The sequence below is a fragment of the Synchiropus splendidus genome, chromosome 14 (genome assembly GCF_027744825.2).
Source record: "Synchiropus splendidus isolate RoL2022-P1 chromosome 14, RoL_Sspl_1.0, whole genome shotgun sequence".
NCBI lineage: Eukaryota > Metazoa > Chordata > Actinopteri > Syngnathiformes > Callionymidae > Synchiropus > Synchiropus splendidus.
Genome location: NC_071347.1, coordinates 1,084,257 through 1,098,565, shown reverse-complemented (window position 1 = coordinate 1,098,565; position 14,309 = coordinate 1,084,257). Strand labels below are relative to the sequence as shown.

The window sequence follows — 14,309 nt, the reverse complement described above, 5'->3', positions numbered from 1 at the left end:
CTACCGCGCATGTGTAGAAGGCGCATAAAGACGTCACGACGGTAAGTGCACAGGGGCAAAACTGGTGGACTGTGTTTTTTTTTTTTTTTTTTTTGTTTTTTAACAATGTTTCATTTACAAAAGAAGGGATTGAACATGATACAAACATGACAAGCTTGGCATGATCAACAAACGTTAAATAAGAATGTTCTTATAAACACATAGATAATACAGAGAATATAAGTCGGTACAAATACTAAGTTAACTTAATAAGACAATAATCTTGAAGGGAAAAGAAACAGAAAGAAAAACAAATACATTTAAAAACAAAAAAGGAAAAAAAAGGAGAAGACGGCCATGGCATATCACATTTCTCTGAACAATTCTTGAATTGTATTCACAGTATGCACACATTTCTTGTTATCAATAACTTTTATACACGCAAGGTAATGCACAAATTAAGTTTCAAACACAGGAAAGAAGGGAAGGTGCATAATTGTTTCTTCTTCCGCATGACAAAATACACATTTGACATCTGTGTTACGGAATCTTGATCAATATGTTGGTGCTGTGTATTATTTATTTATTAGAGATAGCAAATTTATGTGGGAGGGGCCAAATTGTTTTCCCAATTAATATTAGGGAAAGAGGAGGACCATACATATTTTCCCTTTGGTGTGATTTTAATTTTCCTGTAGAAATGATTCCTAATATGTTTGTTGTTGCAATGGTGACTCATAATGTTTATACCATTAATGAAGAGCGTGAGGTCAACTTTCTCTGTCCCTTGCCTTTGAAAATGTCCTTGTAATAGTTAACGAATTCCATTAGGAACAGCATTTACCACCATTTGAAATTCTTTATGAGTAACAGGAAAGAGTTTGAATCTGAGAAATTCTTCATGGCTAAGGATTTCACCTTTCTCATTTTGTATATCTGTAAGGTAAAATATTATCATGTCAATCCAGTGTTGCAGGTATAGTGACTTATTTTTCCTAGTTATAAACTCATTGTTCCAGAAAGAGACTAAGCTTGCTGCTGAAAGAGCATGTTGGTGAAATTTAAATTATTTTAGAGGCAACTTTGTGACAGTATAATCAGAAGCCAGGAGAAAAGGCAGCCCTCCAACCCTCCCAAAAATATTGTGAGGTATAAAGTACCATGGCGATTCTGGTATTTTCAGATATTCTTTTATCCATTTTGTCTTAAAAGTGTAGTTCATTTCCACATAGTCCAACAACTCTATGCCGCTTTCACCTCTTGGACCTGCTAAGATCTCTTTTTTTGAATGATGCCATTTGTTTTTCCAGACAAAGTTAATTAGGGTGTTATTTATTTCTTTACAAATGTATTGTTGAACAAAAAGAGACAGAGTAGGACATACAAATCTAGAAATACCGTCTGCTTCACTTAGAAGAACTCTCCCAAACAGAGACAAATCTCTTTGAAGCCACATATTGAATATATTTTTATTTTTTTGAATTTTGGATTTAAAGGTTTTGACTTGACGTTCGTTTAGATTTTTAGAAAAGTGAATTCCAAGATACTTGACACATTTTCTTCTTATCTTACCCAGTTGCATTTCCTTGTGTCATGGAGACATGATAATTCACATTTTTGATAAATTGAGTTTAAGACCTGATGCATTAGAGAAAGTATCTATTATATTGACTCTGGATCATCTGCTAGTTGTGTTAGCCTAATTTCTCTCCCAAATATCCTCAATCCTTGAAAAACATTGCTATGTCGAATTCGTATTAAAGCAGTTCAACAACTAAAAGAAAAAGAAACAGAGAGCAGGGGCATCCTTGACGAAAAACGAGAAAAACTCTTTGTCGTATTGGGGAACAACATGACACAGCCACAAATATCTTTATAAAGCATTCTAACACAGGAAACAAACATTTCACCAAAACCCAAGGATTGAATTGATCTAAATAAGAATAGATGCTCTACTACACTGTCAAAAGCTGTATAGAGCCCGTTTGGGTTTCATTTATGATTTCACTTAAACCTTTTCTTAAACGCCTGGCGAGAACTAGCAAGAGTATTTTATAATCAACGTTGAGCAATGTTATTGGTCTCCAGTTATCCAACAGAAGGCAGCTCTTGTCTGGCTTAGGGAGCAATGTTGTTTTACCTTGTTCCATGGTTGTGGTCATTTCTTCATTATTTACAGCATTTAACAGCTTCAAAAATTTCAGATTTAGAGATATGTTTTTCGGAATCCACTTTGAATTTGCCTGATATTTGAGGAATCAATTCTTTAACATTGTTGATGAAATCTTCACCTTTTATTGAGTTATATTTAGAGCTGTATAATTCGGAGTAAAACAGATAGGTGTGATTTGCTAAATCATTTGTATTGGAGGTAATGAAGTTATTTATTTTCAGAGAAAAGGAATCTTGTAATTCCTCTTTTCTAGTGTGAAGAAATAGTTTGTATTCTTCTCACCTTCCTCTAGCCACTTAGCTCTGGAACATATAAAGGCTCCTTTTGTCATACTAATATATAAATGGTCTAAATCATCTTTCATTTTTTTCAGTTTATGTTCTTTCATAATTTCAGATTCTCCCAAAGAATTGCTTTTTTCATTTCTTTACTTTGTGTAATAGCCAATTCTCTGATTTTAAATTTCAAGAATTCCCATTTTTGGACGATACCAAGTTCCTTTCCATTAAAAATATCCCCATCCCAATTACTTTGAGTTACAGAGGGCTTCATCTTTCAGTAAATTACAATTTAATTTCCAATAACCACGTAATGTTGCTTTTTGTTCTAGAGGATCAGCAAAGGAGATGACTATCATTCTGTGATCTGAGAGTGGGGTATAATTATTCTATGGGCTACCTACACTGGCCTGATTTCCTATCTTGGGACGTTTATCCAGTCATCAAATGCCAGTGTACATACAAGTCAGAACAGGAAGTGTGTTGGCGAATCCCAGAATGGAAGGGGAAGACACTGCCTAACACACTCTATAATAAAATATTAAAGTAAAAATTAGTGCTGAAATCATGGTAAATAATGTAATAGATTCATTCCTAAATCATTATCACAGTAGACAACATAACAGAATAATATTCAACGGTATCATGCGGTGATTAGGCGAGAGGCAGGAATACACCCTGGACAATTGTGGCCTCTTTCACAGGCTTCAAATGTGATTAAAATGCTGATGGATGATAGAATAAATCCAGACTATACTGCACATTCCACATATACTGATAGACATTTGAAAATGGTCCCTTTCAACAGTTAAATGTAGGGCTTTACGAAGGAACAGATTCAGTGTTGATATTGTGGCCACCTTTTATTCCATGATGTTATGCGTCCTTCCAAATGTACAAAAACAAATTCACAGCGAAGATTACCCACCCCCTATGTGATAAACCAAATGAAGCAAGAGCTGACAACCTGTTTCAAAACAAAGTGCATTAGGCTGAGGCGACGCAGGCACACCAAGGGGAATCAGAAATTCCTGCACAGCAGAGGCCCAACAGTGATGTTTCCTGGACTTGGCTTCATGTCGGTAGTTTAAAAGTGGAATAGAATTTAGTTCTTAAGCACAACACTTGCAAAGGTGTGCCATGTGTTTTGGTCTGAGCCCTTATAGCTCCACCTTCTTTTTCTTCTTCTTGGCTTCTTCCTGCATTGCAAGAGGATTAGAGGCTTCCTTCTTCAGGTAGGCGATAAAGTCGCTCACTTCTCGGCCCCCCTGGGACAATAGAGATGACATGTTAATGAAAAAGAAAGAAGGACATACCTCTACACCAGGGTAATGCAACTAGAGAGTGCTCTGAAGTTAACCAAGCAGGTGTCAGCTGAACAAGCAACATCTGACTGTCAATCAACACATTACAGTCTAGACACTTGATTGGCTGAAATATGTGTGGTTAATAGCTTGGATCAACAACACAGCTCATCGAGCAGATGTGGGAAAACTGTTCCACAAAGCAACCAATCAAGACGACACCTTTTCACCAATCCGGTGTCTGAAGGCTAGAATCAGTTGATTGTCAGTCTCGTGCCGGTTGTATCAGCTGACCCCAGATTGGTTAACATGTTTGGTTGCAACAAAAACCTGCACTCACTGCAGGCCTTTTTTGCTGCCGATCAGCCAGAGTGCCGATCAAAATGACACCTAGGTACGTGTGAAATAAAAATATGAGAGAGAGAGAGAGAGAGAGAGAGAGAGAGAGAGAGAGAGAGAGAGAGAGAGAGAGAGAGAGAGAGAGAGAGAGAGAGAGAGAGAGAGAGAGAGAGAGAGAGAGAGAGAGAGAGAGAGAGAGAGAGAGAGAGAGAGAGAGAGAGAGAGAGAGAGAGAGAGAGAGAGAGAGAGAGAGAGAGAGAGAGAGAGAGAGAGAGAGAGAGACAGAGACAGAGAGAGAGAGAGAGACAGAGAGAGAGAGAGATGGCCGACTCGGTCATTTCCATCTCCATGTAACCTGAGAAAGGCTGAAGCTAGATGGCTCTGCGAAATTAATTCTTTTTTTGGGGGCAATTTGCATAGCTTTCCAAATGTCACGCTTGGACCCGCAAGTGTTGCTAAACGTTAGCTGTGATAACAGACTGAGGAACCAGATGTCTCACTTTCATCTATCCGTGCCCAGTCAAGAGCAGGTGCTTTACATGCTGTGTTTAATTTGTGCTGGTAAAGCCTATTAACATGCTTCCCTAAAGAGCATTTTCTCGCGTGTGTGCTGCCGGAGGAAAACTTGACTACTAGGGATGCTCCGATCAGGATTTTTGCTGATCACCGACACTGATCAGCCAGACAGCCGAGCACCACTGATCACGCCGATATTGGCAGATCATGATTGCATCCCTACTGTGAACAGATACATGTGCATTGAATTATTTTTAGAAAACTGAGTGGGTAAAATGTTTATTCCTGAAAATGAAAAAAATGTATAAACGTAGTACAAGTAGAGCACTTACTTCATATCTCTTTGGGCTCATTTTGCGTCCAGCTGGGGCAAAGTAGATGGTTGGGAATCTGGAGAATCAATGAAAATTATATCAGCCAAATAACATTTTCCATCAGACACTTATTATTATTTATAGTTCCAGCACAGCAGGAAACCCCAAAGACCCAAACTACATTAGGATCCTTTTTAACCGCAACTATGGAACAGGATCTTTGATAGCTCCTATGTATGTGCAGGCATGTCTTCTCACCTCTGCACCTCCTCCTTTGGTGAAAGCTGACACCAAAACAAAGTAGTGTGGAGTTTGGAGGACTTTGGTTCATGACCATAGTTTGAAATATATTTTAAACATGAAACTCTTATACATTTATATGTCTGGGAAACCACAGCCTTTGAACTTTTTTGATACGAAGACAATGGCAGGAACAGCGAAGTAATAATAACAAACAAAATGGCAGAAGTGAAGAACATTTGTACCATTAGTTTGCATTGACTTATACAGGAGCTGAGCAGGCCTTTCAGATGTTTGGTCATATGTTCACTCCACAGAGAAGTCAAGGACCTGTCCGGTGGATGGTCTGCCTTTAAAAATATTCGGGGGTGAGCCCCAGAAGTTAGCACTATAGCTGAGTATTTAATGAAACAATATAAACACAATATAAATAAATGGTGTGATATTAATGTCCTCTGATCATTTGTAAATGGAAAAACAGTAAGGCTCTTAATTTGTACATTAGTCATACGATTTGTGATTGTGGGGGAGCAGAGTGCCCCCATAGTACAAAGCTGAGGGGAGCCACAATCTGATGAAACTCAGTTTGAAATCAGTGTCCTTCACTCACCCACTGACTTCATAGGGCGATGGCACATCGTTTGCAGTGGCATCCATTTTGGCAATGACCACGTTTGGGTCGTTGGCAAGCTGTAAAAGAAAAAAAGGAAGGCGATTTGTTAAGCACTTCAACAGCCAACGTGTCCACACTGCCATATTTATATATTGGCAACCAACACATTAGGTATTCAGTCACTAAATGTTAAAATATGATTACCTTCTCTCCAAGTTCTTTGTATTTGGGCTCCAGGCTCTTGCAGTGTCCACACCATGGTGCGTAGAACTCGATCAGTGCATCTTTGCTGTCATCATTGACAATGGAATCAAAGTTCTCAGCCACCACCACCTGAAAATCATGTGCCGTTTTGTGAATGATGCTGACAAAACCAATCTCCTACGGTTGTCACAATAAACCACATTTCAGTACCATCACATTAGCACACTGGACAGCTCCTGAAACTAAGGAGCATCCTGCACAACATCACCCATCACCCACTAACATTAAATCACAAGGTTGCTGAAGTGCACAAGAGTGGGAGTTTTCCCCACAAGGAAAGTGTTTGAGAGAGGGAGAAAAGGATGGATTGTTATACAGGTACAATTTAGAAGTCGAAACATGTAGGCGTGTCTTCAAAACTTAACAAAACACAAGACACAAAGACAAATTGTCATAATAGAAGTAGAAACGCTTCTTTCTGCTCACCTTGACAGGTCCATCGTTGTTCTCGGGTACAGGTTCAGACTTAAGGTAGCGCTTCAACTTGCCATCAAAGTAACTTTGCAGAAAATTCTTCAGTGCAACACCATCACGACTGTTAACATATAAGCAATACACACCATTGCTTCATGTGTAACAACATAAAACAAAAGATTTACTGTTAAATACCTGAACTCTTCCTGCATAACATATTTGTCTCCTTTGGCAGTTCGGATGGCTACCAAAGGGAGTTCTGCACTGTCAGCAACCAGACCAAACTCTGATAGCTCGTTGCTGAACATGTTCTTGTTGGCCACAGCAAAGTTAAGCTTCTTGCCTTCATCAAGAAAGCCCTTTGCAACCTTCATCACCCTGAAAAAAAAAAAGTGCTGCTTATAAAAGGCTGCGATGAGAAAGTACAAACTTCATTGTAAATTAGACAGCTGACCAGGTTAAGATTGAAATAACTTATTACATAGTTTCAAAAAGAAATAATAATAATCCAACAAATACAAGGTAAACAACACAAACGGCGTTGCTGTCACCATGGCTTGAAAAGCACATTTTAAACAACCTTAACACCTGAACGGTTTGCCCTGTTCAAACCCTGACCCCATCTGAAAGACGAGAAATGACACTTTGCAGGGTGCACTTACATTGAAGTCAACACTTTGACAAAAGCTAATTAATTGAAAAAAGATGAGAACCTAGCAGAGGGAGTGAAAATGGCAGAGGGGCCCTATTGTGCTGAAGCGCCAAGGATATCCCTGGAATTATTGGACCTCTGTGCATTTTTTTCATTACCATTTATAAATGCATGTCATACAACACAGAAAGACCTCATTTTTAAGAATAGTATTATTATTATTATTGACAGTTCAATTACAGTTCAGAGGCTATTGTGCAGAGAAGCCCACATACAGAAGCAAACGCGCTCAGTGATGGGTGCTCGTGTTCCAAGAGCAGAAGTCCTGAAATTTCTAGATGGGACAAATGGATGAATTATGGATGGTCTACATGGAGGTGTTACACCAATTTAAAATGTCAAATCATGTCGGCACGGATAAGATCATATTGTGGTTAAGGAAAAGTTCATCCCATTTGGGCCATAAGGTACACATTTTAATAATACAACAGATGAAATGTTGCATGTTTGCACTGTTTGTCCACCATGTGGTGAATGTGTGCTATTCGAGTCTGTATGTGTACCAATTTGTGCTGAGGACACCAAATACAATGCCCATTGAATGCCTGCTGTCCCACTTTAAGAGAATGGGGCGTTCCTTTCATACCAGATGAAGTTAGCCGCTTGACTCGCAATTTTGGTCATGCAATGTCGAAGGGGTATTAGTCAGCATGTATTCAATTCAGAAAGGCTTGACTAGAAGTCAGAAATTATTTAGAGTTGTACCTGTTCCTCCAGTAGTTTGTGCCTTTGGGGTTAAGCTCATAATCCACATCATAGTATGCCACCAGCAGGTCCTTTCCCCTCATCTGGTCCTTGTTTTCAACAGTCATGTGGGGGCAGATTCCAAAACTGAAACATGTCAATGAAAAAAATTAGACAAAAAAAGTGTAATGACACAAAATTCACAGTATTCAATGTGGGCCACTGGAACAGAATGAGGACTAAAAGCAACAAAATTTATTAAATACAATGAGACCACCTAACCGACATAGTGTAGCATGAAACACATCATTTCAGCACTTCCAGATCAACGTGTTAATATCGTATTCACATGTATTTTTCATGTTGTCATTGGTGAAGTAGACTCCCATGCAGGCATCAGTGAATTGTTACACGAGTGTGTGTCTTTTGTTCTTGCAGGGGCTCAAGTCCAACCCCACACATTTGATGATTGATACGTTGACGACTGTGATGATGCCGCAGTGTGTGGATGCAATTGAATTACTTGAAACAGAGTGAGGTGACAGGTGAACAATGCCACTCCATGTATTGGTCTACATTTTGTTACTTGGCAATAATCCATGATCTGGCACTGATTCACCTTGGCTTGATGGGTAAATCAGCCAGGCGTCTGGATTCACCCACTAAATTTGATGAGTGACATTGCCCAGCACAGCCAGCCCCGCTAAATTGCTGAGGAGAACCCAGTAATAAATTCATGAACCGGGACCACAAAATAGATAGATAAAACGTCTTTTTTTGTTGAACATAAAAACAAATTTGGATTATTCAACTGTGTATTTAAATAATGTATTAATTTAAATAAAACTTGAGAGTTAACACATATTGTTGGAGCAAAAGTGGAGAAAGTGCAGCGTGAAACATTACAAAGGAACCATGCAGCAACATATTGGACTTGCAACTAGATGTGTTATTATTGCAGGTTTTGGCTTCAATTTGCACTCACATGTTTTCCTGGATGAATCGCTTGATTTTGTTGCTGGTATATTTGTCCTCATCATATTTGACCGTGCTGTCCTCAAACTTATTGTGAAGTTTTGGTGGGTGGAAGAGGATCACTCCACTGTAAAGAAAACAAATCAAGAGATCAGAAGTAAGTCATTTTCAAACATCCAAACAGCATTGTTTCACTATGACAAATCAGTAGTGATCGTGAAATGTCACGGGCCATTTCCAACTGGTTGCACTTTATTTTTATACACGTACAGTCGAGGTGACCTTCCCTGCCTGACAAATTAATCTAAGGTGTTGGTTGCACTTTGTTGATTTGTTCATTTGTTCATATGTATCCAGAACAAATGTATACTTCCAAGAAACAGGAATCTACCTCATTATTTCACTACACAGAACAGAATTTTGGTTCAGAACCTACTGAATTTCATGAATAGGATCGTTCTAAATTAACAAATCATATCTGCACCACAAATTGTGATATGAATCAAATCTAAAATCAAACATTGCACCCCTACTAATTGCTCACTGCTAATTGGACTCACTCTGCATTAATGCCTTGGCTCTGGAGGAGGTCCTTGGAGTTGGTGTGCGCGAAGCGATAGTTGTCTCTCAAGGCACTGGCGGCTTTCAGAAACTCCGTCTGAGCTGTGCTCGTGTCATCAGCGAAGAAACCTGTCATAGAGAGATGTTCTCAATCAGGAATCAAAAGGGATCTGGAACTTATAAATCTACACCAAGGGGCACTTGATAAGCAAAGGTAATTCAGGTAAATCAGATGATTTTTTTTTTTTAAATAAAGCAATTCAGACAGAAATTGATGTGAAAGTGGATGGAGAATACAAAAAGTAAATTGAGTCAACAGGAAAACAATGACCGTCATGTGTATAGGCGGAGTCAGGGAAATGAAGGTAGAGAGCGTGCGTGCGTGTCCAGAGTTGTGCAGCAGTTCATTAACACAGCGAGTTAAAACAGTCACTGCCAAACAATAAAACTGCAACCACGCCATTCTGAAACAATATCTGGCTGAATTTCCAATGCAGAAAAATTCATATCATAAAAGAAAAAACACTGGTATTCTGTATAAAACGGTGGACCGCCCTGTACTAATTAAAATAGATAAACAGTTCAAAGACAAAATGGGAAAACTCACCAATGACAATTGCATCACTGTCTGAGATGAGCTTTTGGAAGTGGGTGTCATCTTTTATCTCCAAAGACGCTGGTCCAGCTTGCTTCTTTAGGAAGCTGACAATACCATCTGATCGGGATTAAGAATAAGGTCCAGAATTTTTAATCATGCACAATAACAATGGAAATAATAAAACAACGGCAGAAGAATTACAGTGGTCTGATTTGGGATTGACAAATCAAGAGACAGACACTTTGAAGGATGAACAAACCTGCAGAACGAGGACCTTCATAGGGTCCAGACTCTTCTCCATCTCTGAAGATCTTAAGTGTTGGGTAGCCACTGACGCCATACTTGCTACAAACGTTGCTGTTTGCAGTACAGTCAACCTTAGGTCACCAGGACAAAGCACTTTGTCAGAACACATCAATACTTGTGAAAAGTATAGCGTTAAACTGTTGTGTTTCGTGCACCTTGGCAAGAGCAACAGTCCCTTTGAGCCGGGTGGCTGCTATCTCATACTCTGGAGCAAGACGCTTACAGTGACCGCACCTGGGGGATGCAAATAGGTTAGCAAAGGGGATGGGGAAAAAAAACACATGGCATTACAAATATATTTTCATCTTTATTAACTCTAATGAGACTACAAATAAATAACTTTTTTTTTGTTAATTTTCGAATTTCTCGAGTAGCACATGACAAAAAGCCTTTTCCTTTTTCTCATTGAGCCTGCAATAAAACAGTCATATGCGTATACAGAAAGGGACATTCTACTAATGCCTGTTGCAAAGTGAAAGTCAGGACATGAGTAGACCAACTTCTTGCTACTAAAAGCAATACATCCAACGCTTGGCAATGTCCCTTCCCTCATCCCTAACTCAGATCATTCATGTATGACAATGGATGATTCCCTTGAGAGCAACACTTAAGAGCTATCCTAGAGTTAGCATAAATGTGGGGATTCCAAAAACATTTATGGAATGCATTTATTGAAAAATCAATATATGTCGGACAGTGAATGAATATAATACAACGGCTGGGCTTCCGTCTATGAGTACAGTTCCGTAGCCAGGTAGGTGAGAAAAAACGTGGCCTGCTTTATCGGATTCATTCACTGACGTTTAACTAGATAACCACCGTTAACACAACAGAATCTGAGTCGAATACAAAGAAAGTTTTATCCGAGAAAAAGAAGAACACGGTGGACGATTTTAAAGTTGAGCCTTCATGGCCAGTGACGTACTGCCGTCGCCTCTCGACCAATCACTGAGCGACACAAAAACTTGTGCAGCCAATCACGACGTGACAACAACAAACGAACACGCCACTTCCTTATCCGCGTTAGACATCGCTAAGGAACTACATTTGGAAACGCCAAGGATGACTCCTTGTTTTCTGAAAGCTAAACAGATGTGATCTAAATGATGTAAAAATAAATAAATAAAAGTGACTCCCCAATTCTAACGCATGATCGTGGTTGTTGTACGCGAGCTCAGGTTAGAAACAATGACCGGGAAATTCAGCTGAAACGAAGTCATTAAGGTTGTACGTGAAATATTTTTCATTTACAGTAGTTCCATTTAAACTATACACGCGTCATTACAACAGAAATGAATAATAATAATAATTCAACGGCATTCGGCACGATTCAAACATTTCTGTTAGCTTCGCGGTCAATAACATCAGAACACCTTACCATGGAGCATAGAATTCAACAAGTATGAGTTCGTGATCCACAATCCTGCTTTCAAAGTCGTCGTCTGTAAATTCGAGCACATCGCTAGCCAAGGAGAGCCTAACCAGCGCCACTAATACGATCAACTTTAACATGACTCACAGCGACCCACTTTTCTCAAATAATACACGTTGTTGGGAAACAGGAGGTGTCCGGAGAAATCTCCTTTGTTCGGCAGAGTGGACCCTATGGCAGTGGTGTCTGCGGCTATAAGGACGACTGAATCGAAAGCGATGGCTTAGATGTTCAGGCAGGAAGTAGATCCGCTTCTTACGAAAGTGTGGCATCGCATCATTGGACACAGGACCACGTCGTTCTTACACAGGAGCCAATCTGACGAGAGTATTCTCTGCGTAATAATGGTAGGACCAATCAGATCGACTCTCTCGATATCACACTCGCTGGTCTTCCCGTTCAGTGTCCATTGCTTTATGTTGACCTAATCAATATATTTAGTTCTGATTCATTTTTTTCATTACTGTTAGTCATCGAAACGTTGGTGGTGATAATTAAAATGAGGCATTGTAAAACCTCGCAAACATAGAAACGTGTCAGAGGTGGCACTTTGTATTCCATTTACAAGTACGTAAGTGTGTAAGATGAATGTACAGTTAAATCCAGGATTGATGCAGGGCTTTCACAAAGGCACCTGACCACATTCATAAACACACATTTGAATGCATGTACTTGGTAACATAGTTATCAAAATGAGAGAGAAAAAGAGAGTGAGAGAGCGTCAGGTGTAGTTTCACCTTTACGCAAGCAGACGTCGCACACCTGCAACTTTAATCGGAGCAGCTGCAGGGGCCGTACAGGAAAAATATGTGTGCGTGAGAATGAGTATATATATGCATGTGAGAGGTAGCGTGTGTGTGAGCATAAGTATAAATATGTGTGTTAGAGGTAGAATATATGTACAGTATGAGAGAGTGAGGATATATATATGTGAGAGGTAGAATATATGTGTGAGTAGTCAAGAATACATTTTGCTATACAGCCCCTCATAGTGTATGTTTCCATTGAAAGTTGTGGAGTAAATAGTGGCACTGCTTAGTGACAGCGGGTTTGTTCGCCATCCACGAACAGCACATACGGGACCCGATACCTTGCTTCGCCAGTTCCCCCAGGTACGTGGTGGACACATGGTGAGACACTGCTTTTTGAGAATGTCATTATAAAATGAAATAATAATAATAATGTAATGTATTCTCCTGTATGTTATAGTTGATGCATATCCTACTGTTGGGTAATCTTTTATTTCCTATTATTATCCTCGTGGATTTAGGATCACCAGAGTCATTTATTAGCAGTGAATTTCACATGGCTGTTCCTGGTTTGACCCCTTCAGGCCCGATTGACAGCTGCAATGGTTGTTAATGGGCATATGTTGGATGTGCTTGGCTCCATTACTGCGACCCTGCAGGAGGGGAATGGAACCTGGCAACATCTCTACTATGTTTTGAGGGAGTCTACTCAGGATTGGATTTCTTGATGCCCAATAATGCACTACTGGATTATTCTCACAGGAAAATACATTTATGGGACACTGCTGTTCCTCTACTGTGAGTAAAAGACTTGATTCCTCAGTGCTGAAATGTGTCAATTGCTACTGACACTACACTGCCTCCTCTCTGTGAAAAGCTATTATCGGTGTGTTTTCCCTCTTCGAGACCAGGGGAGATGTTACCCGAGTTTGTGGGTTATTTATCTCCCAACATTCATGATGTTAATGTTGCTGACCTCAACGTTGATGCTCTCATGGGTTCCCTGCAAGGGTCTCCTGCCACTCCACAACAGAGGGAACTGGTGATCTCACTGTTGGAGGACTTTAAGGACATTTTCAGTGATTCAAAGGCTCTTACAGGTAGATGCAGTCTCATTAAACATCACATTGAGACTTCTGACCATCCACCTATTCGTCAGAGAGCCTACAGGACATCACCTGTCTTTACCAGTGGAGGTCCATGCCCATGGATCTCACTAACGCCCCTGCAACCTTTCAACGGCTGATGGAGTTGGTTCTCCGCGGACTTCCTTGGCCAGTCCGTATGGTGTATCTGGGCGATGTTCTTATTTACAGCCCCACGCTTGAACACCACGTTTCAAGTTTGTATGAGGTCTTCTCCAGAGTTCATGGGGCAGGCCTGTGTTTAAATCTTGAGAAATGTCACCTGGCGCAGGATCATGTAGTATTTCTTGGACATGTTTCACGTTTGGGACTGCAGCCAGACCCGAGGAACACAGAAAAAGTCAGGACGTGGCCTGTTCCCCATAATCAAACGGAAGTATGGGCATTTGTGGGACTGTGCTCTTATTACAGACACTTTGTCAAGGACTTTGCTAAACGCGCTGCTCCCTTACACCGTCTCACTAACAAAGATGTAAGTTTCCAATGGTCGTCAGAGTGTAATGAGGCTTTTGAGTACTTGAGAGAGGTGTTATCATCTTCCCCCGTTGTCACTCAGCCTAATTTTAGCATTCCTTTCAGAGCGTACACATGCCTCATTGGAAGCAGTTGGAGCAGTGCTGGCTCAGGAACAGAACGGGGCAGAGAGAGTGGTGGCATATGCCAGTCAAGCTCTGACTTCTATTGAAAGATGGTGGTCCACCTTTGATCGTGAG

General features: G+C 40.1%; 1 protein-coding gene across 1 annotated transcript; it reads right to left on the bottom strand.

Moving 5' to 3' along the window:
- Positions 1-1,295: 1,295 nt before the first annotated feature.
- On the bottom strand, positions 1,296-11,949 carry pdia3 (protein disulfide isomerase family A, member 3). The gene is made up of 13 exons (XM_053886295.1): positions 11,649-11,949; positions 10,426-10,504; positions 10,224-10,341; positions 9,974-10,081; positions 9,366-9,495; positions 8,816-8,932; positions 7,852-7,977; positions 6,630-6,812; positions 6,447-6,555; positions 5,961-6,089; positions 5,754-5,833; positions 4,922-4,979; positions 1,296-3,698 (listed from the first exon to the last, which is right to left on the bottom strand). Exons 1-13 carry the CDS (start codon positions 11,780-11,782, stop codon positions 3,591-3,593), a joined length of 1,479 nt encoding a protein of 492 aa, XP_053742270.1. The 5' UTR covers positions 11,783-11,949; the 3' UTR covers positions 1,296-3,590.
- Positions 11,950-14,309: the final 2,360 nt, after the last annotated feature.